Source organism: Amblyraja radiata, chromosome 16 (genome assembly GCF_010909765.2).
Source record: "Amblyraja radiata isolate CabotCenter1 chromosome 16, sAmbRad1.1.pri, whole genome shotgun sequence".
Lineage (NCBI taxonomy): Eukaryota > Metazoa > Chordata > Chondrichthyes > Rajiformes > Rajidae > Amblyraja > Amblyraja radiata.
In genome coordinates, this window is record NC_045971.1 from 36,741,924 (window position 1) to 36,763,283 (window position 21,360).

Here is a 21,360-nt window from a genome sequence, read left to right on the forward strand (position 1 = left end):
GTTGGCCTTCATAACAAGAGGATTTAAGTATAGGAGTAAAGAGGTTCTTCTGCAGTTGGTAAGACCACACCTGGAGTATTGTGTACAGTTTTGGTGTCCTAATTTGAGGAAGGACATCCTTGTGATTGAGGCAGTGCAGCGTAGGTTCACGAGATTAATCCCTGGGATGGCGGGACTGTCATATGAGGAAAGATTGAAAAGTCTAGGCTTGTATTCACTGGAGTTTAGAAGGATGAGGGGGTAATATTATAGAAACATATAAAATTACTAGACTAAGTGGGACCCGTTGGGTCCCATGTTCACACTGGCGGGCTGGTCCCCCGACACAATATTCCACCTCTCCACCAATTCCAATATTGGTGGCCAGTGGGGGGGATTTCTGGAGCGCTAGTATGGGTTCTTGGGGTGGCAGCTCAGTCCCTCAATCCTGATCTGCTGGCAGCTCACTCTAGCAACTGTCCATATGGTGCCAGCGTAATAACCTGGCCCTCAACACCAGCAAAAGCAAGGAACTGATTGTGGACTTTGAAAGGAGTAGGAGGGGGACCCACAGTCCCGTTTATATCAACGGGTTGATAGTTGAAAGGGTCAAGAGCTTCAAATTCCTGGGCGTGCACATCTCTAAAGATCTTTCATGGTCCGAGAACACTAACGCAAATATCAAGAAAGTTCCTCAGCGCCTCTACTTCCTGAGAAGATTACGGAGAGTCGGTTTGTCAAGGAGGACTCTCTCTAACTTCTACAGGTGCACAGTAGAGAGCATTGTGACCGGTTGCATCGTGGCTTGGTTCGGCAACTTGAGCACCCTGGAGAGGAAAAGACTACAAAAAGTAGTAAACACAGCCCAGTCCATCATCGGCTCTGACCTTCCTTCCATCGAGGGGATTTATCGCAGTTGCTGCCTCAAAAAGGCTGACAGTATCATCAAAGACCCACACCATCCTGGCCACACACTCATCTCCCTGCTACCTTCAGGTAGAAGGTACAGGAGCCTGAAGACTGCAACAACCAGGTTCAGGAATAGCTACTTCCCCACAGCCATCAGGCTATTAAACCTGGCTCGGGCAAAACTCTGATTATTAATAACCCATTATCAGTTATTTGCACTTCATCAGTTTATTCATGTGTGTATATATTTATATTATGGTATATGGCCACACTGATCTGTTTTGTAATAAATACCTACTATGTTCTGTGTGCTGAAGCAAAGCAAGAATGTCATTGTCCTGTCAGGGACACATGACAATAAACTCACTTGAACTTGTAGTTCCTTTCAACTTCAAGCCAAAGCACCCAAGCCATCATTTGCAGTAAGTAGTGCCTTTCAACTTCAAGCCAAAGCACCCAAACAACCATTTGCAGGCAGAGCCTTTTTACTTCAAACAAACTATATTTTCATTTTCAAACCACATTAAGGGGACTCACAGTTGAGTGAACATGTGTTCAGTGTTATTCAGAGCTCAGAGAGAGGTGAACCTCGCGCTTCATCCATCTTGCAGAGACTGAGAGAGGCACACCACTTCCTGGTGTTATAGTCCCTCCCCCTCCCTCCAGCAGGGGCAGCAGAGAGAATGTGGATTAAAAAATGTTTTTTAAATATCTCTCTGATTTGTCATCGATGGGAAAAATCCTCCAGTCCAGGAAGGCGGAGGAGGGCTCTGAGCGAGTTGGCCAAAAATGACGGCCGTACGTGGCTGCGTTTTTTCGGAAATCGCAGCACAGTGGGCCAAAAGCGGTCAAGATCAGACTTTTAGTAATATAGATAAAAAGGACTGGACAAGCTAGATGCAGGAAAAATGTTACCAATGTTGGGCAAGTCCAGAACCAGGGGCCAGTCTTAGAATAAAGGGGAGGCCATTTAAGATTTCAGACTGAGGTGAGAAAAAAGTTTTCGCCCGGAGAGATTGTGAATTTATGGAATTCGCTGCCGCAGAGGGCAGTGGAGGCCAAGTCACTGGATGGATTTAAGAGAGAGTTAGATAGTGCTCTAGGGACTAGTGGAGTCAAGGGGTTTGGGGAGAAGGCAGGCACAGGTTATTGATAGGGGACGATCAGCCATGATCACAATGAAAGGCGGTGCTGGTTCGAAGGGCCGAATGGCCTCCTCCTGCAACTATTTTCTATGTTTCTATAATGGAAAATGTTGCTTTTTAACCAGTCCCTGCCTGCTTCAAAGTTTCCACTGTTGTCCCTGTACCCAAAAATACAAGGATTGCTGGTTTTAAAGACTACAGCCCTGTCGCACTGGCCTCTGTATTCATCAGGCATGAGACAGGGAGAAAATGAAAAAAGAGATAGAGAGATGGGGGTCCAGAAAATTGTTGATAATTGTACCTTGAAATTACACAATTTTCTTGCCTGTTGAGCCTTAACTGTTTTTTTATTGTACCTTAAAATAACACATTTTACTTTCTTGTCACTTCTTAATTTACACAGGAAACTTGTGATGATCTTTATACTTATAAAACTCTGATCTTGGATGTGTGTGTGTGTATTGTGCGATGTTTGTCAGGTCTCGCGTTTGATCTAGTTTCTGTTTCTTATTGGTTTTTAGTATTAGAGTTTGCATTCTTGTTTTATTTTGGTGTCTCGCATCTCCTCTTGTTTCAGGTCCCATTTCCTGTCAGGTCATTTACCCTCATGTGATTGTTGGCCCCGCCCTGATGTGTTTCACCTGTGTCTCGTTATCCCCTGCTAGTCTGTATTTAAGCCCTTTGTGTTTTAGTTCTCATTGCCAGTTCGTTGTGTATGCTACTTGGTATCACCTCGTTCCAGCTCTAGAAATCTTGTGACCTTGTGATCTCGACCATTGCCTGTTTTTCGACCACTGTTTTTTGCCTGCTCCTAGATTGTACTGTTGCCTCTGTTTTTGCTTACCTGTGTACGAGGGTCAACTCACCTCGATCGTCGCCGGGTTCCGGGATCTCGGCGAGCGTCAGCAGGGGTTCCAGGCGGACATCGGTTCACAGGTGAACACTTTAAGTACTCGGTTTGAACACCTGGTTACTCGGCTGAATTCTTTGTTTCCTGCTGCGGCTCCCGTGCCTGCCGAGTCTGTTTCCTTGTCTGTGTCTCCAGGAGCTCCGATGGCCACGGCTGCCGCAGCGTCTCCATTCGTCCGCCTGGCAAGACCGGAACACTTTTCGGGGGAATCGGAGAAGTGTAGACCTTTTTTAATTAAGTGTGGACTGCATTTCGAACTTCAAGGGGCTTCCTTTCCATCAGATCGGTCAAGGGTAGCCTTGATCATCACGCACCTGTCGGGTAGAGCGGAGGCTTGGGCCACGGCGGAGTGGTCTCAGAATTCTCCTGTTTGCCAGACGTCGGTCCTGTTCATGGAAGCTCTGTCCCGCACGTTTGATCACTCCAATCCTGGCCGAGAGGCTTCACAGAACCTGGTCTCCATGAAACGAGGTAATCGCTCAGTTATGGATTTTGCTATTGACTTTCGAACTGTTGCTGCTAAGAGTGGATGGAATGAGGCTGCTTTGTTGGATGCTTTCGCAATGGATTGTCTGAAGCTATCAAAGATCAATTGGCTCCACTAACCCTGCCTTCCGACTTCGGGTCTATGATTTCCCTGGCTGTCCAGATTGACGCTAGGCTCAGAGAAAGAGAGCGAGAGAGGAGATCGGCTGCAGTTCGGTCCTCCTCCCAGCCGTGGCGGCAGCGTCTCCCTTTGCCTTCCGGTCGGGACTTCTTCCCTCTCGGCCGGTCCAGTCAGCCTACAGCGCCACCTGTCTCTTCGGAGGAGCCCATGCAGGTGGGACGAGCTAAACTCAGCCCGGAGGAACGGCAGCGGAGGGGAGGGGAGGTGTTTTTACTGTGGTGAACTGGGACATTTGTGGAACAGCTGTTCAGTAAAAGACAAGGCTCACCAATGAAAGAGTTGGTGAGTTTTACCGCTCCTATGAGTCGTTCCTCTCGTCAATTCTCGACGGTACAATTGTCGGTGCATTCCCAGTGGCACTCCCTGCAGGCTTTGGTTGATTCTGGGGCAGATGAGAACTTCTTGGACATTCGCTTGGCTGATGAATTGAAGCTGGAACGTGAACAGCTTCAAGATCCTCTGGAGGCTAGTCCACTGGATGGGCGCCTACTGTACAGGGTAATTCACCGAACTCAACCTGTTCAACTCATCGTGGCAGGTAATCACCTTGAGACCATCAGTTTTCATCTCCTCGACTGTCCTCTTCATCCTCTGGTTTTGGGGCTCCCTTGGCTGTCTTACCATAATCCTCGCATGAACTGGGGTACCGGGGAAGTAATTTCTTGGGGGAATAACTGCAAACTCATCTATCTGCATGATTCTTCTCCTGAGTCTATGAAGGATCCGTCAAGGAGCAGTTTGCTGGGATCTTCCAGGACCACCCTCCGGCAGCCAAGGGAGGGGGATTTTCCAGATCTCACCAAGGTTCCCTCATGTTATCTTGACCTAAAGGAGGTGTTCAACAAGGCCAAGGCCACATCTCTTCCGCCGCATAGACCGTACAATTGCTGCATCGACCTTCTGCCAGGTACAGCGCCTCCTAAGGGTCATCTCTACTCCTTGTCTTCACCTGAGCGGCTCGCCATGGAAAAGTGCATTGACGACGCCCTTGCTGCTGGGTTCATCAGACCTTCCTCTTCGCCTGCAGGAGCTGGATTCTTCTTTGTGGATAAGAAGGATGGAACACTTCGGCCCTGCATTGACTACAGAGGACTCAATGACATTACTGTTAAAAACAGATACCCTCTTCCTCTTATCTCCTCTGCATTTGAACTGTTAAAATACGCTAAAGTATTCACTAAGTTAGATCTTAGAAATGCTTATCATCTGGTGAGGATAAGGGAGGGGGATGAATGGAAAACTGCGTTTAACACACCCAGTGGTCATTATGAATATTTGGTCATGCCGTTTGGTCTTACTAATGCTCCAGCAGTTTTTCAAGGCATGGTTAATGATGTATTACGGGACATGCTGAACAGATTTGTGTTTGTGTACTGTAGATGGTTTATGTATGCAACCTATAATGTAGCTACCTCATCACCACTAACCACGCCCACCTCACAGAGTGTCGTTCGCCATGAAGGGTAAGGTGGAGGCTATGCTGAAGGATATGGTTGTCATGGGAGTGCTGGAGGCTGTCAGCGATCCCACCGAATGGGTCACCACCATGGTCGCCACAATGAAGAAAGGTAAGAATGAAATACGGGTATGCATCAACCCTAAGGACTTGAATCTGGCGATTAAACGGCCCCACTACCCTATGAGGACTGTTGAAGATGTTGCCGCCCAGGTCGGACAAGCCACGGTGTTTTCCGTCCTCGATGCCAGGAGTTCATTTTGGCAAATACCCCTGGACAAACGCTCCTCGGACTTGACCAAATTCGGTACACCCTTCGGCAGGTTTAAATTTTTGCGGATGCCGTTCGGCATCAACTCCGCCAGTGAGGTATTCCAGCGTTCTATGGAACAATTGTTTGCAGGTCTGCCCTGCGCGATTATTGTGGACAACATTCTGGTCTATGGAAGGGATGTGGCTGAACATGACCGCCACCTCCGACAGATTCTGGACCGCGCACGGCAGATCAATCTAAAGCTGAACCAGTCAAAATGCAGATTCCGGGTGCCTGAGGTCCCATATGTTGGCCATATTTTCACGGCCCACGGGTTAAAGCCCGACCCGCAAAAGACCAGCGCCATCTCCGAGCTGCCTGCCCCGACTGATGTTACCAGTCTACAGCGCTTCCTGGGTATGGTCAACTATCTGGGCAAGTTTATCCCTGACCTCAGCGAGCTGAGCGCACCCCTGAGACAACTTACTAAAAAGGACATTGCTTGGTCCTGGTTTCCACACCACCAGCAGGCTTTCGACCTACTAAAGAAGAAGCTGATCAGCACACCTACTCTGAAGTTCTTTGATTTACTACGTCCGGTTGTGGTAACGTGCGACGCTTCTCGTTTTGGACTGGGTGCTGCTTGCCTGCAGCCCCATGATGATGGTTCGTTGCAGCCTATCTCCTATGCCTCTAGGACCATGACGGACACAGAGCAGCGCTATGCGCAGATAGAGAAGGAGCTGCTGGCGGTTGTGTTCGCTTGTTCTAAGTTTAAGGACTTCCTCTTTGGCACCAGGTTTACTGTAGAGACGGATCACCAACCCCTAGTGACGATCCTTAACAAGCCTATACACAGCGCTCCAGCCAGGCTACAGCGGATGATGCTGCAGCTACAGCGGTTTGACTTTAAAATCGTCTATAAGAGGGGCACCGAGATGCATGTGGCTGACGCGCTGTCCCGGGCCCCCCGGACCTCCTGCGACCAGCACCCCTTCGAGCAGGCAGACCTACAGGTACTGAACGTGAACTTCGTCCCTTCCAAGCAGCTCCAGTGCCTGGTTGAGCACACCGCTAACGACCCTGACCTGCAACAGCTTGCTGCTGTCATCAAGCGTGGGTGGCCTATCAAACGGACTTCATTGCCTGCTGGTGTTCACCCTTTTTTTCTGGTTCGCGATGAGCTGGTGCTCCGGGACGGCATTATTATCAAGGGACACAAAGTGGTCGTCCCTGCCTCGCTGTACGGTTTGTACTTCAACGTTGCCCACATGGGGCATCCCGGGGCAGATGCCACCATCTCGCAAGCCCAGGAACAATATTATTGGCAGGGCATGGCAAAGTACATCAAGGCCAGGGTGGCCTCCTGTCCGGATGCAACTCTCTTGCCCCGCATCAGCAGCGACAGCCGCTCCTACAACAGCCTGCCCCTGACATGCCCTGGTCTTCGCTGGCTGCTGATATTTTCGAGTGGCGTGGAAAGCAGTACCTTGTGTTGGTCGACTCCTATTCTAATTGGTTCGAGGTGGACCTTCTCCCTGCCATCACCTCAGAGATGGTGATCAGTAAGCTCCGATGTCATTTCGCCACGTTTGGTTCCCCGGTTCGGTTGCAGACCGACAACGGCCGCCAGTTCACTAGTGCCGAATTTCAAGCTTTCGCTGCGAAGTGGAACTTCAATCATTTCACCAGCAGCCCGGAGTACCCGCAGAGCAATGGACTGGCTGAACGTGCGGTCCGCAGTGCAAAGCACCTGCTTGAACAATCCCGTCTCTCCAACGGTGATTTCTATCAGGGTCTGTTGAACCTTCGGAAATATCTCCAGGGACAGTACAATGCGATCCCCTGCCCAACGCCTCATGTCCCGCGTTATTCGCCCCCCGATGCCGATCGCTCAGCAGTCTCTGATGCCCAAAGTCCTGCAGCCTGCTGCTGTCCAGCAACGGATTGCTCAGAAGCACGAAATCCAGCGCCGCTCGCACGACAAGTCCTGCCGCCCCCTATCCCCACTGCTGCCTGGCCAGGTCGTCCGTTTGCAGACGTCTACCGGCTTCTCCCGACTCGCTACCGTGGTCGGGGTCGACAGTTCGCCACGGTCCTACCTGGTGGATTTTGAGGGGACTATCTACCGGCGCAGCCGCCAGCACCTGTTGGCGGTCAACGAGCCCAAACCACCTCCTGCCGTTCCGTATGCCCCTCCATCGCGTGTCGAGCCTTCCCCCACTAACTTACCCTCTGCTCCATGCATGCCCCGGTCGGTCCGCTTGCCTCGGTCTCCTCACCCTGCTCTTCCAGGGTTCGCCTCTCCGGCCCTGTCGTCCTCTGTCAGGTCTTCACTCTCTCTCTGCTCATTCAACCCCTTCTGCTTCACCTGGTTCACCTGTGCCTCTCGGTTCCTCTTTCAAGCTTGGGTCTCCACCCGCCTTCTCTCTCCCTCCTGTTCCTGTTCCTGTCCCTCCTCCTAATCTTTCGGGTGGGGAGGGTGAGGGTGCTGTGCGCACTCGCTCGGGTCGGATTGTCAAACCTTCGGCTCGATACGGAGACTTCGTTTAGCTTTGCAGGTACTGTATAACCAACCTGCTATTGCCGTAACTTGTTTAATTTGTAAGGGGAAGGATGTAGATGGTTTATGCATGCAACCTATAATGTAGCTACCTCATCACCACTAACCACGCCCCATCATATTAGTATAACTGTGATATCCTCCCTTTGTTTCCTCCCACTTGGTCCCGGTACGCCTGAAGGCTGGGTGCAGTCAGTGCTGGGACGTGTGTGCCATGTGCTTTAATAAACACTTAGTAAAGGTTACAGTGTGTCAGGTATCACTCCTTTACATGTACCTTGATGACATTTTGATTTTTTCTCCAGACGAGACTTCCCATGTGCAGCATGTACACCAGGTGCTGGAACATTTGCTCCTGAATGATCTGTTTGTGAAAGCTGAGAAATGTGAATTTCATGCTAACACTGTTCAATTCCTTGGTTATGTTGTATCACCTGCTGGTATACAGATGGACCCGAGCAAGGTCAGTGCTGTGGCCACCTGGCCTACACCCTCCAGTCGTAAGCGACTGCAGGGGTTCCTTGGGTTTGTTAATTTTTATAGGAAGTTCATCCGGAACTTTAATGTCACTGCTGCACCACTCCATGCTCTTACCTCACCCCACGTGCCTTTCTCTTGGTCCTCTCAAGCAGAAACTGCATTTATGAGACTCAAGAGGAGCTTCTCCTCAGCCCCCATCCTGGTTCACCCTGACCCGTCACTCCAGTTCGTGGTTGAGGTGGACGCCCGGGTGTGGGCATCGGGGCGTGCTCTCCCAGAAATCCTCCACAGATGGTTGATTACATCCCTGCGCTTTCCTCTCAAGAAAGCTTTCTCCTGCTGAGAGAAATTACGATGTAGGTAACCGTGAACTGTTAGCGGTTAAAACAGCCTTGGAGGAATGGAGACATTGGTTGGATGGTACCAAGCAGCCGTTTCTAGTTTGGACAGACCACAAGAACCTGGAATACATCAAGTCAGCCAAACGCCAAGCAAGATGGGCTCTCTTCTTTAATCGATTTGATTTTGTACTGTCTTACCGCCCTGGTGCCAAAAATGGCAAACCTGATTCACTCTCCAGACAGTTTGATCCTGAGCCATCCCCTAAGGTTTCAACTCCCATTCTGCCTGCTTCCTGTTTTGTTGGGGCGGTTACTTGGGAGATTGAGAAGAGAGTTTCCGAGGCAACTGCTGGTGTTCAGTCTCCGCTAGGGTGTCCTTCTAATCGTCTGTTTGTTCCCGAGTCTCTTCGTTCACAGGTGATTCACAGGGCTCATACGTCTCGGATCTCCTGTCATCCCGGTGTCCGCCGAACCCTGTTTGTGGCCAAACAACGGTTTTGGTGGCCTTCCATGGGGAGCGGGATTAAGGAGTACGTCGCCGCCTGCAGTATTTGTGCTCAGAACAAGGCGCTAAACAAGTTATTTACTTTTACTTAAGCTTAATTTTACTTTTGTGTGGTGTATCTGTATTCTTAATAAATACATTTGTATCTTTGTACTAAATTTAAACTAATATGTAACGTTATAATATGGCTGTAGCTAAAACATAAGGGTAGCAAAGCAGACGCAGCTGGGAGATTAGAGTAACAGTTGGAATTTAAGGGTGGCGAAAGAGGAAAAGATATGAACGGGAAATGTAAGTTTAATAAGATTCAACCAAGGTCGGGATTTAATGGTGGCGAGGCAGAAAATATTAGAACTGAGGATAGATTGATGTGAAAGGATTACAGCACGCAAGATAAAGAAGCAGAGATAGGGCTAAAGAACTGAAATAAAAGCTACTCGTTTCTGTGAATCGGAGAGCAGTTAGATAACAGACAGGTGATCTGTAATCTCTGAATGTTCCAGCTGTTTTGTTTGCAAATAAAGGCTTTCGTCTTCTTGAAGAATTCTCCGTGTCTGTGTCATCTTATCCAACTTTAAACCACTAAAGTCTCTAAACCACGACAAAATTGGCGCTGCGAGCAGGGTAGGATAGAGGCCCGTTCAGAAGAGGACGACCAGCCAAGGGCGCTTCCTCGCCCCACGGGGCTCCCCGGGAAAACAGGAAATAGGGTGGCCACCCACTAAAAGGTAAGCGGTTTTCCGCTTTATTTGGACTAGTAACCTGTTGAAACGGGGACCACTGGGGGCACAGAAGCGTCTGGGTGATCGAGAGGGCCTCTCCTACCCAACGAATCTGGCACTAAATTGTTCTAAAAAGGAGACCGGGAGGATTGTCCAAGGCCGCGCTGTGTGGTGAATAATAATATTTGTGATAAGAAAGTACAGCATTGCTTTAAGAGTTTATTACAACCTCGTGGATACCGCCCTGAGAGGTCAGGGGTTTGCACGGACGAGGCAAGTGTTCTGTGGATACCGCCCTGAGAGGTCAGGGGTCTGTACGGGCAGAATAAAGTGTTTTGTGGATACCGCCTTGGGTAACCAGGGGTTTGAACGGGCAAAATACGATTTAAGATAAGTGGGTAACAGAAACGTGTACACATTGATAAAATATTGTAGAATAGCAGAAAGTAGAGTAGCAATAAGAATTGTGTAAGGTAAGGAATTCTCTGCCACAGAAGGTAGTTGAGGCCAGTTCATTGGCTATATTTAAGAGGGAGTTAGATGTGGCCCTTGTGGCTAAAGTGATCAGGGGGTATGGAGAGAAGGCAGGTACAGGATACTGAGTTGGATGATCAGCCATGATCATATCAAATGGCGGTGCAGGCTCGAAGGGCCGAATGGCCTACTCCTGCACCTATTTTCTATGTTTCTATATAGTGATTACAAGGACGGAGGAGGTGTAAGGATTGAGGCTGTATTAATTAACAACGTGCACTTAACAGGCCAACCACCATGAGTAAACTAACCGCGGTTGAGATATTAAGTAAAAGAAAAGAACAGAGAAATTGAACACAAAGTGGCCCAGGGAAGGTACTTTTGATGTAAACATGTGTGATGAACTGGAAGTATTGATTAAGAACCACAGACCCAGAGATTAAACAGAGAAACGGAAAAAGAAAAGGGAGAAGGAACAAGAGGTGCTTAACCTGTTCAGGGCAGAATGGGAAAGGCTGAGGAAAACCTGCCCGGTAGGAAACATAACCAAGAAAGAAGGAGGGGAGCCCGAGAAGCAGTCCGAGGGTCAGGGGGTTATGGGAAGAGGGGCGTCCTTATATCCCAGTTTAAAAGACCCCGGGCGTCCCCCTCCCTACCCTGGCCTGGAAGGTGCAAATCAATGCTCCGTGATAAGAGGAATAATGGAAGTAGAGGGAGAAATCAGGACTGTGGATAATGTGGAGGAAATAAAGGAATATAAACAGAGAAGGGAACAAGGAGAAAAAGACAGGATGGAGCACGAAATAAATGAAGTAGTAAGGGAGATCAGGAAGCTGCGGGACCAGAGGAATCAGAGGAGTTTGGAGGTACCCGAGTCAGCAGAGAGGGGGGCCGAAGGAAGGGGTGGATAGTGGAGAGAGTTAAGCCAGCGGTCAAGGGAGAGAGTGCAAGGCAGTGAGGAGGAAACGGAATCGGGCAGTTATAGGGAGAGAAGGAGGGAAACAAGGGATGGAGATTTAGTGGAAGATTTTAAAAGAAAGATGAAGGAATCCCTGGAGCAAATGGAGATTAGAGTTAAGGAACTGGGAGTACATGTGGAGAGAAAGAAAGGAGAGACGGCCCAAGGAGAATCAGCATGGCAGGAGTTAGAAACAGGACCCCCGGAGTGGGAGGTAAAAACAAGACAGGTGCAGGGAATAAAATGATGCAATTTCTTACGAAAAGAGCAGGACAGACACAGTATGTTCCTTGGGGGACACAGGACCTTGAAGGGCCGAAAAACATTCTGCCTAACATCTATGATGGGGCAGGAAAATGGATAAGGGCCTTTGAGGAGGAAACCACAGGACGACTATTGGCTATGGGAGATATAAAGGCACTTCTGGCAAAAGTAATAGGAACCACACAACTGGCGGAACTCCTGGAAAAGGCAGGCATAGATAACGCAGCAGGCAATCCATTGATTGATGGCCGACCATTTGACCTAATCAGGCCAGTGATATGGCAGGCTCTCTGATTCAGCTACCCGCTTAAAGTGGACCCCAAGGCATTGAAGGGGGACTCGCTGGGGGACACAGAAAACCCAGCAGCATATCTGGAGGGTCAGTTGAAAAAGTGGAGACTTGAAACTGAACAAGGAATAGACGGCTACGAGCTGATGATCACTTTGTTCCGAGCTGCTATTGTAGATGCCATGCCCGCTCAAGTAAAATCCAGACTGGAGGAAGTGGTGGGACTGTCAACTATGCCACACATCCAGTTCAGAGACCACTTGGTCCATGCAGTCGACAAATACCGCAAAGATAAAAAAAAAGACTGGCAGATTGACGAACTAAAAAGAATTGAGCGTGAAAAAGGAAAGAAAATGCTCGCAGTAACAACAGAACCGGCTGAAACAGCTGAAATGAGTGGTGCACCAACACGTGGTGAGTCCTATGCCAGAGCCAGACAAGGGCCGGAAACTATTGGGCCAATAGTAAATGTCTTTGGGACGTTCCCTCAAATGCCTTATCAGTGACGGGGTAAATCAGGACACCAGCCCAGACAGGACTGGGGCCCCCAAGGAGGGGGGGGGGGATTACAAGTAGGGGGACGAGGGAGGCCAGTAAGGAAACATGTAATTGACATGGTGTGCTGGGGATGCGGTCAGGTAGGGCATGTGAGAAGGGATTGTCAGAACCATCCATGGCCCACACCATACCAACAGGTACCAATGATGGGTGGACAATACCTCGCCCCATGGACAGCCCCAGCAGACCCGATTGAAAGCCCGGCTGGTCCCATTAACCCCTATGCTAGATATTAGGGGTGCCTAGAGAACCCGGATGGGAAGGGACACTACCCAATGATAACCAGAGAGGCAGAAGAGGAACCAGTGGTTCAGGTAGTTTTGGGGGGACAATTAACACCCATGATAGACACTGGAGCTACCTATACTTGTGTGCAACCACAATATGCCTCCTACCTTCCCATGTTAGGAACATTTGTTAAAACTGTAGGGTTCTCGGGAAAGACACCGTTAATACGATGCACGACCCCCGTGAGTTTAAAGATGAATAACGAAGAGATAGTATTGCCAATATTAGTGTCAAAAGGGACTCCCATTAATTTGTTAGGTAGGGACGCCCTGCTGAAACTGGAGCTGAAATTATAATGTACCAGTAATGGTTTGAGTGTGGAGAGGTCGAATGTCCAAATGGTAATGCAGGAAGCTAGCAGAGCTAATGTGATTTGGATAGGGGATATAGAAAGTCAAATCTGGGAAACCTGGAGCAAGTGGGAAAAGGGGATACTGACTATATTGCCTGAAGCAACTCCACCCCAGTCTGAGCTGCACTGTACGATACACTTTGACGACACCCAAAATGTGGCATACAGGGTCGATTGGCCAGCACCACTTGAGAGCAGTAGCAGTGATAATTGGAAAACATGGGGTAGCCTTGCAGATTGAATGGGACACCTTCCTGGAAAAATGGTACAGGATGGGGGCTGCACCTCACGTGACATTGCTTGTAAATAAGGGTTATCTGTCTAGGGAATTGGGACCCCAGGTGAGACAAGCAGGCACGGTTAGAAACTGGAGGTTTGCTCCACAAGTATGGATGTCTGAAGACAGTAATTACATCAAGATAACAGTTACTGTAGCCATGACGAAAGAGGTCGAAATTAACCCCCAACGACAGCTTCCTGTGCTTGAAACAGCAGGTCGAACACAGGAGGATAAGCTGAATGAGTTGCCAGCTAGCTTGTGGTCGTGACATGACAGATGTGGGACTGGTGAAGTCTGCAAATCCGGTAGAGATAAGATTAAAACACGGAGCAGTTCCACCCCGGAGACCGCAGTACCCTCTGAAGCCAGAGGCAGAGGACGGCATAGCGCCAACTATACAGGGTCTGGTGGAGGCAGGAGTACCTATCAAAACACGTAGTCGCTGCAACACTCCGTTACCAGATTTAAAGGCAGACAAGTCAAGGTGGAGACTAGTACATGATTTGCGAGCAGTGAATGAGGTGGTGAGAGATTGGCCAGCTGTAATTCCGAATCCGCACACATTGCTGACCAATGTTCCACCAGAGGCAGCTTACTTTTCAGTGATTGATCTGTGTTCAGCATTATTCAGTGCCCTTAGCAGACCAGTGTCAGTATTTGTTTGCTTTTACCTATAGGGGTGTTCAGTACACTTACAGTAGGATGCCGCAGGGATTCAAACACTCGCCTCACGTGTTCAATCAGGTACTGAAGGCATATCCTTAGACAGTACGCTGATACAGTATGTGGATGATTTATTAATTTGCTCTGAAACTGAGGAACAATGTGAGCAAGATACTGTGGCTCTTCTGGAGAGGCTGGCGTGCAGAGGTCATAAAGTGTCTAGGAAAAAGTTGCAGTTTTGCAGAGCAGTAGCAGTGATAATTGGAAAACAGGGATTGCCTTGCAGATTGAATGGGACACCTTCCTGGAAGTACTTCGCAGAGTACTTAGGACGGTTGATCTCCAAAGGAATTAAAACTATAGCACCGAACCAGATAGAGGCAATAATCAAAGCTCCTAAGCCGCAGACAGTAAAACAGATGATGACATTCTTAGGGATGACTGGATACAGTTCGGACTGGATTGGTGAATATGCTGAAATTGTGACGCCATTGAGAAAGATAATGAAGGAAGCAGGCCAAACAAGCCTAAAGAATGTTTTGCAGTGGAATGATAAGGCAAAAATGGCTTTTAACACAATTAAGCAGGAGTTACAGTCGGCTTCGGCGTTGGCCCTGCCTAATTATGAAAAAAACTTTCATTTGTATGTTTCCAACAGGCAGGACGGGTATGCGGCAGCAGTATTGACACAGGAAACAGGTGTAGGAAAGGGGAAGCAGCCTGTTGCACATTACAGTACAAAATTGGATGAGGTGGCTCAGGCATATCCACCTTGCTATCAGGGACTGGCTGCGGTGCACTATGCTTATGAGAAGGCATCGTCTGTGACTATGGGATATCCAGTGATCATATATACCCACCACAAAGTGGCAAGAGTTGTTGGAAAAAGGAAAGTTTGTACTTACACCAGCTAGGATAACAGCGTATCAGATGCTACTGACATTTTCAGATATCACCATACAAAGATGTACAAGTAATATGGCTGACTATGTCCCGCTTGGTCATGAGGGGGAGCCCCATGACTGCGTGGGTCAGACAATGGTATTTTCTAAATTACGAGCAGATTTACAATCTGAACCACTGATTCATGAGGATAAGAAAGTCTTGTTTGTGGATGGATCATGTTATCGGGATCATGATGGAAATCATGCAAGATTTACAGTGGTGCAACAGGACCAAACAGGGGTTCAGACCATCAGGTTAGAGGCGTGTCAACAGCCATGTTCAGCCCAGCTGGCGGAGATTAAGGATTTAACAGCAGCATGTGAAATGATGGAAGGTGAAAAAGTGGATATCTACACAGATTCGGCTTATGCACACGGAGTCTGCCATCTATTTGGTGCAGTATGGAAACAGAGGGGCTTTAAGAAAAGCAATGGGGATCCCATACAACATTTCCAACACATTTCTGACCTAATAAAGGCGTTAGTAAAGCCTAGGGCATTAGCCATTGTTAAATGTCAGGCACATAAAAAGGGCAGTGACACAGTTACAAAGGGAAATCATGCAGCGGATGAAGCAGCTAAAACAGCATCTGGTGCCAATCGGCAATAATTTCACCTCACATGTTAGTGGTACCAGAGCCTACAAAGACAGATATCATTGAGATGCAGGGACAGGCTACATTAGCTGAACAAACGATGTGGGGGCAGAGGGGAGCCAAGCCAAATGAGGACGGCTTATGGACCACAGATAACGGCCTGTCAGTGGCACCTACCACCTTATTGATCAGTCTTATTTCAGAAGCGCATGGGCTGGACCATTGTGCGAGAGGGGAAGTCATACGAAAGGTAAGAAAGGATGGGTTTTGGTCATCTTATCTGCAGGCTTCAGTGGATCACTTTTTTGTCCCGGTGTGAGGTATGTGTACAACATAATGTCAGAAAGGGTATAACGACACCTATCGGTCACCGAGGGGCCATTCACACATTTGGTCATCGACTATGTGGACATGCTGAAAACAATTCGAGGTAAGCGATACCTGTTGGTAATCAATGATCGATTCAGTAGATGGGTGGAGGTTATACCTTCCAGAGACCTAGGGGCAGGTACAGTCGTGACATTTTTGACAAATTAGGTGATTCCACGGTTTGGCATACCAGCAATAATTAGCTCCGACAATGGATCAGCGTTTGTTAAAAAAGACAGTTAAGCTGGTGCTGCAGACCCTGAGGGTGAAGCAAAGATTTGGCTGTGTACACCACCCCTAATCACAAGGCATGGTGGAAAGGGTGAATGGGACGTTGAAAGCGAAAATAAACAAAATTTGTGCAACTACAAAGTTAAATTGGATTGATGCCTTGCCACCGGCGCTAATGAGTTGCCGTATGCAAACCAATCGAACAACTCACCTCACACCACATGAAATGCTCACCGGCAGACCCATGCCGGTGCCCAGACGAAGGGATGTGTATGAGGGCCCGAGTTTGGAGCAGTTAGAAGTAGAACTTAAACAATATATGCAACAGTTAACCATGATACATAAGTCTATTTATGCACACGAAAAGCAAAAGGAGCCAGAGGCTGACCAAGAGGAAGGACTGATTAAGCCCGGAGACCAGGTTTATGTGCGAGCCTTTCGAAGAAAATGGAATGAACCAAGAAGGGAAGGACCATTCACAGTAACTAAGGCCTCACCTACAGCAGTTCAGGTAGAGGGCCGATCCATATGGTACCACCTTAATCACTGCACAAGGCCTATTCCACCACCTCAGCCCAGGGGTAACCCCGAGGTAAGTGAACAAGAAGAAGAGGACACAGGGGAAGAACAGAGCATTGACCAGGTAATAAATGACGCACTCGGAGAAAGTGGGAGTTCCGACACTGGTGAGGATGTGGGTGTGGGTGAGTGCCCTTCTCCTGATAGGCATCATCCTTCTACTAGCAACATGGGCGAAGGAGGATCAGGGGGACCTGCCACGGGTAATCCCTACTCAGGCTTCACAACCATCAACCTTGCCGACCTGGGCTTGGAAGGATAACACCACTACTTCACACGAGTTGGGAAAGCTGGTACGTAACCGAAGGGAGGCAAGGGTCCAAAATAGCTCAGCCGCCTGGCGTAGCGCTTCCACAAATGAGTGGTACAAGTGGGCGCAATATACAGCACAAACTTTGCAGTTGCCACAATGTATAATATGTGCCAAAGCGAATGGGAGAATATTGGCTATACCAGAACCTCACAACTATACATATTGTGCGATTTCCTACGAACTGTGACACGCTGGGACGACATGTCTAATTGCCCAATAGAGTGTTTAAATGCACCAGGATCGTCACAAGTGACACTTGCGAAAGAACACTGTTCTCTATGGAACTTCACGGAGGTAAGAAAACCATACCCAGAGCCACCACCAGAGGTTGGGGTTACATCTACAACACAGTATGAATGCTACCTTGCAGCGAATGGCACACACCTGGTAGGAACTTTTCCAGGCCACTGTAACAGGGTGTGGGTATGTAATCACCAGAACCCATACAAATTGGCTAAAGCCGTGCCGAGAGCAGATGTTGCTGTTATACTACCACAGTGCATGGCTATTTTGACAGCAGATGTGGCTGTAGCTGATAGGTTTTGGATGTGCGGAAGTAAGCCTAGAAACACACTGCCGCTCTATTGGACTGGATTGTGTGCCAGGGTGATGTTGGCACAACCTGTCCTTATGATAAGTCCAGCAGAGATGTTCGCACAGACCCGTAGGAAGAGAGCATTTGATTAGTTACCTGACGGAGTGTATCTGGATGCAATAGGGCAACCGAGAGGAATCCCTAATGAATTTAAAGCCATGAATGAAATTGCTGCAGGACTGGAGTCAATACTTTTCTGGATTACGCCTAAAAACACGGAATGGATTAACTACATCTATTATAATCAACAGAGGTTTATTAATTACGCACTGTCGACCTTGGGGGACCAACTTGATTACACTAGTAAGATGGCATGGCAGAATAGGCAGGCTCTGGATTGGTTGCTGGCTGAGAAAGGGGGTGTTTGTGTCCTCTTTGTACTGTTGTACCTTTATCCCTAACAACACCAGCCCGGAGGGATCCTTTACTAAAGCCATGGATAAGTTAAAAAACATAAGGAGTGAGGTTAAATGAAACGCAGGGTTTGGACATCAATTGTTTGGGTGGCTGGAGAGCATGTAGGGGGGTTGGGGAGCATGGCTGATTAAAATTGGTCTGACCATTGGGGTCGTACTACTTGCAGTGGCAATAATGTTATGCTGTGTTTTCCCCTGTATTAAGTCCCTCCTGGTGAAAGCTACTGTGAAGCAACTGCCAATGATAACGGGTGCAGACGAATCCGGCCCTAAAGGAAAGTGGACATCGGTGATAGAATACTACTACGATGGTGAAGAAGTGTTTGGAAAATGCTAAATGAAGTCTGTGAGGGAAGCTGGGTCTTTTTTCCTGCCTCACGTAATGGGGGTGGGTTTTTGGCCAGTTTCTCAGGGAGCCAGAGAAAGAATACTACACAGCATTAAGCAAACTTAATTAAGAGTCTATATTTTAGGGCTCTATGGGTGATTAGACTTGGGCCATGTGTGTGTGGTTTTCTTTGTCTGATGAGACTCAGAGAGTCTCAAATGGAGGAGTTATATGGACGTTATAGAAGACTTAATTAAGACATTTATCATAGCCAGCATATCATGTCAGCTATATTGTACTCAGATTCACGTGTTTGTTAGTTTTGCAGCACTTAACATTTATCTAGTAATCAAGGCGCTAAACAAGTTATTTACTTTTACTTAAGCTTAATTTTACTTTTGTGTGGTGTATCTGTATTCTTAATAAATACATTTGTATCTTTGTACTAAACTTAAACTAATATGTAACATTATAATATGGTGTGTGTAACCTTGGCTGTAGCTAAAACATAAGGGTGGCAAAGTAGATGCAGCTGGGAGATTAGAGTAACAGTTGGAATTTAAGGGTGGCGAAAGAGGAAAAGATATGAACAGGAAATGTAAGTTAAATAAGATTTAACCAAGGTCGGGATTTAATGGTGGCGAGGCAGAAAATATTAGAACTGATGATAGATTGATGTGAAAGGATTACAGCACGCAAGGTAAAGAAGCAGATAGGGCTAAAGAACTGAAATAAAAGCTACTCGTTTCTGTTAATCGGAGAGCAGTTAGAGAACAGACAGGTGATCTGTAATCTCTGAATGTTCCAGCTGTTTTGTTTGCAAATAAAGGCTTTCGTCTTTTTGAAGAATTCTCCGTGTCTGTGTCATCTTATCCAACTTTAAGTCTCTAAACCACGACAGTATTCGCTGGTGCATTCTAGAAACATTCTTGAAATGCTTGCCGTAGTGGGAGCAACTGCCTTTCGGCGTGGGCCCGCCAGTGCTGCCGCAACCCCCGCGATCTGTCAAGCTCCTCACCGCAGTACTGTCAGTTGTAGGACTGGCCACTGGTGTGCACGCACTGGCAAGACAGGGTGTGGGAGGCTATGGCAAAGCTCTATCCACACACTGGGCTGGGGAAGGGACGGTCACCGGCATGCACCCGCTGGTGGGACAGCAGCCTGGAGGTGTGGATGAAGCCCTTGCCGCACTGGATGCAGGTGTAGGGGCGCTCACCGGTGTGGGTGCGCTGGTGGTACAGCAGATAGGTGGAGCTGGTGAAGCCCTTGCCGCACTGAGTGCAGGTGTAGGGACGCTCGCCAGTGTGGGTACGCTGGTGCACCAGTAGGTTGCTGGAGCGAGCGAAGCCCTTGCCGCACTGGGCGCAGGTGTAGGGGCGTTCACCAGTGTGAGTGCGCTTGTGGTACAACAGATAGGTGGAGCTGGTGAAACCCTTGCCGCACTGCGTACAGGTATAGGGGCGCTCGCCGGTGTGGGTGCGCTGGTGCTCCAGCAAGTGACTGGACTGGGTGAAGCCCTTGCCGCACTGGGCGCAGGTGTAGGGGCGTTGGCCAGTGTGTGTGCGTTGGTGCACCACCAGGTTGCTGGAGCGGGCAAAGACCTTGCCGCACTGGGTGCAGGTGTAGGGGCGCTCGCCGGTATGGGTGCGCTGGTGGGACAGCAGATAGGTGGAGCTGGTGAAGCCCTTGCCGCACTGGGCGCAGGTGTAGGGGCGCTCGCCTGTGTGGGTGCGCTGGTGGGACAGCAGATAGGTGGAGAGGGTGAAGCCCTTGCCGCACTGGGCACAGTTGTAGGGGCGCTCGCTGGTGTTGGTGCGCTGGTGCACCAGCAGGTGGCTGGACTGGGTGAAGCCCTTGCCGCAGTCGCTACAGCTGTAGGGCCGCTCCCCGGTGTGGGTGCGCTGGTGCACCAGCAGGATGTCAGAGCGGGTGAAGCCCTTGCCGCACTGGGCACAAGTGTAGGGGCGCTCGCCGGTGTGGGTGCGCTGGTGCTCCAGCAGGCTGTGGGCCTGGGTGAAGCCCTTGCCGCAGTCGCTGCAGGTGTATGGCCGCTCCCTGGTGTGCACGCGCCTGTGCTGCTTCAGTTCCGTGGACGACTTGAAGCCTTTGCCGCAGTCGGAGCAGGTGTAGGGCCGCTCACCGCTGTGCACCCGCCGGTGATCCCACAGCCCCGACAACCAGGCAAAACTCTTGCCACAGGTGGAGCAGCCATAGGGCTTCTCGCCTGTGTGCACCCGCCGGTGGATCTTCAGCTCATTCATCGTCTTGAAGCTCTTGCCGCAGTCGGAGCAGGTGAAGGGCCTCTCGTCTGTGTGCACTCGCTGATGATTCTTCAGGTGATTCGCCCCCTTGAAGCTCTTGCCACAGTCGGAGCAGCCGAAAGGCCTCTTGTCAGAGTGCACGTGGTTGTGCCGCAGCAGGCTGCTGTTGCATGTGAAGTTCTTGTCGCATTCTGAGCAGTTGAAGGGGCGTTCTCCCGTGTGCACCCGCCGGTGGATCTCCAGCTCGCTCGGGCGCTGCCAGGCCTTGCTGCACACGTCACACTCATAACGCTTCTCCTTGGTGTGCCCCGTCATGTGGTCCTCCACCGAAGCTCAGCCCCTCGAAGCACAGCCCGCACACCGAGCACATGGGAGGGGAGGGGGGCCTCACCGGCACCCTGGCCGCCCTCAATGGCCGCTCACGTCCCCGTTTTTCCGTCCTCAGCAACAGCTCCTAAACCTTGTAGGAGGGGAACACAGAGGGTCAACAAGCTGGCAAACAGGACATTACTAACGTGTGAACATTATTGGAGCTTGAAGGGGGGGGGGCGGGGGTAGGCAGAGGGGCGAGAGGTAGGGAAGGGGGAAGAGGATGGGGAAAAGGAATGGGTGAAGGGGATGGAGAGTAGGGGGTGAGGGAGAGAAGGTGGGGGGCAGAGGGGTGAGGGATGG

General features: G+C 49.4%; 1 protein-coding gene across 2 annotated transcripts; it reads right to left on the reverse strand.

Annotated features, from left to right (window-relative positions):
• Positions 1–17,262: 17,262 nt before the first annotated feature.
• LOC116982126 (zinc finger protein 239-like) lies at positions 17,263–21,008 on the reverse strand. Of its 2 annotated transcripts, none has more exons than XM_033035450.1 (2): positions 20,270–21,008; positions 17,263–19,849 (listed from the first exon to the last, which is right to left on the reverse strand). In XM_033035450.1, the coding sequence occupies exons 1-2, from the start codon at positions 21,001–21,003 to the stop codon at positions 19,525–19,527; spliced, it is 1,059 nt and encodes a 352-aa protein (XP_032891341.1). In that variant the 5' UTR covers positions 21,004–21,008; the 3' UTR covers positions 17,263–19,524. The 2 variants fall into 2 exon arrangements, with proteins under 2 accessions (XP_032891341.1, XP_032891342.1); XM_033035451.1 differs by having other exon boundaries at positions 17,263–20,101.
• Positions 21,009–21,360: the final 352 nt, after the last annotated feature.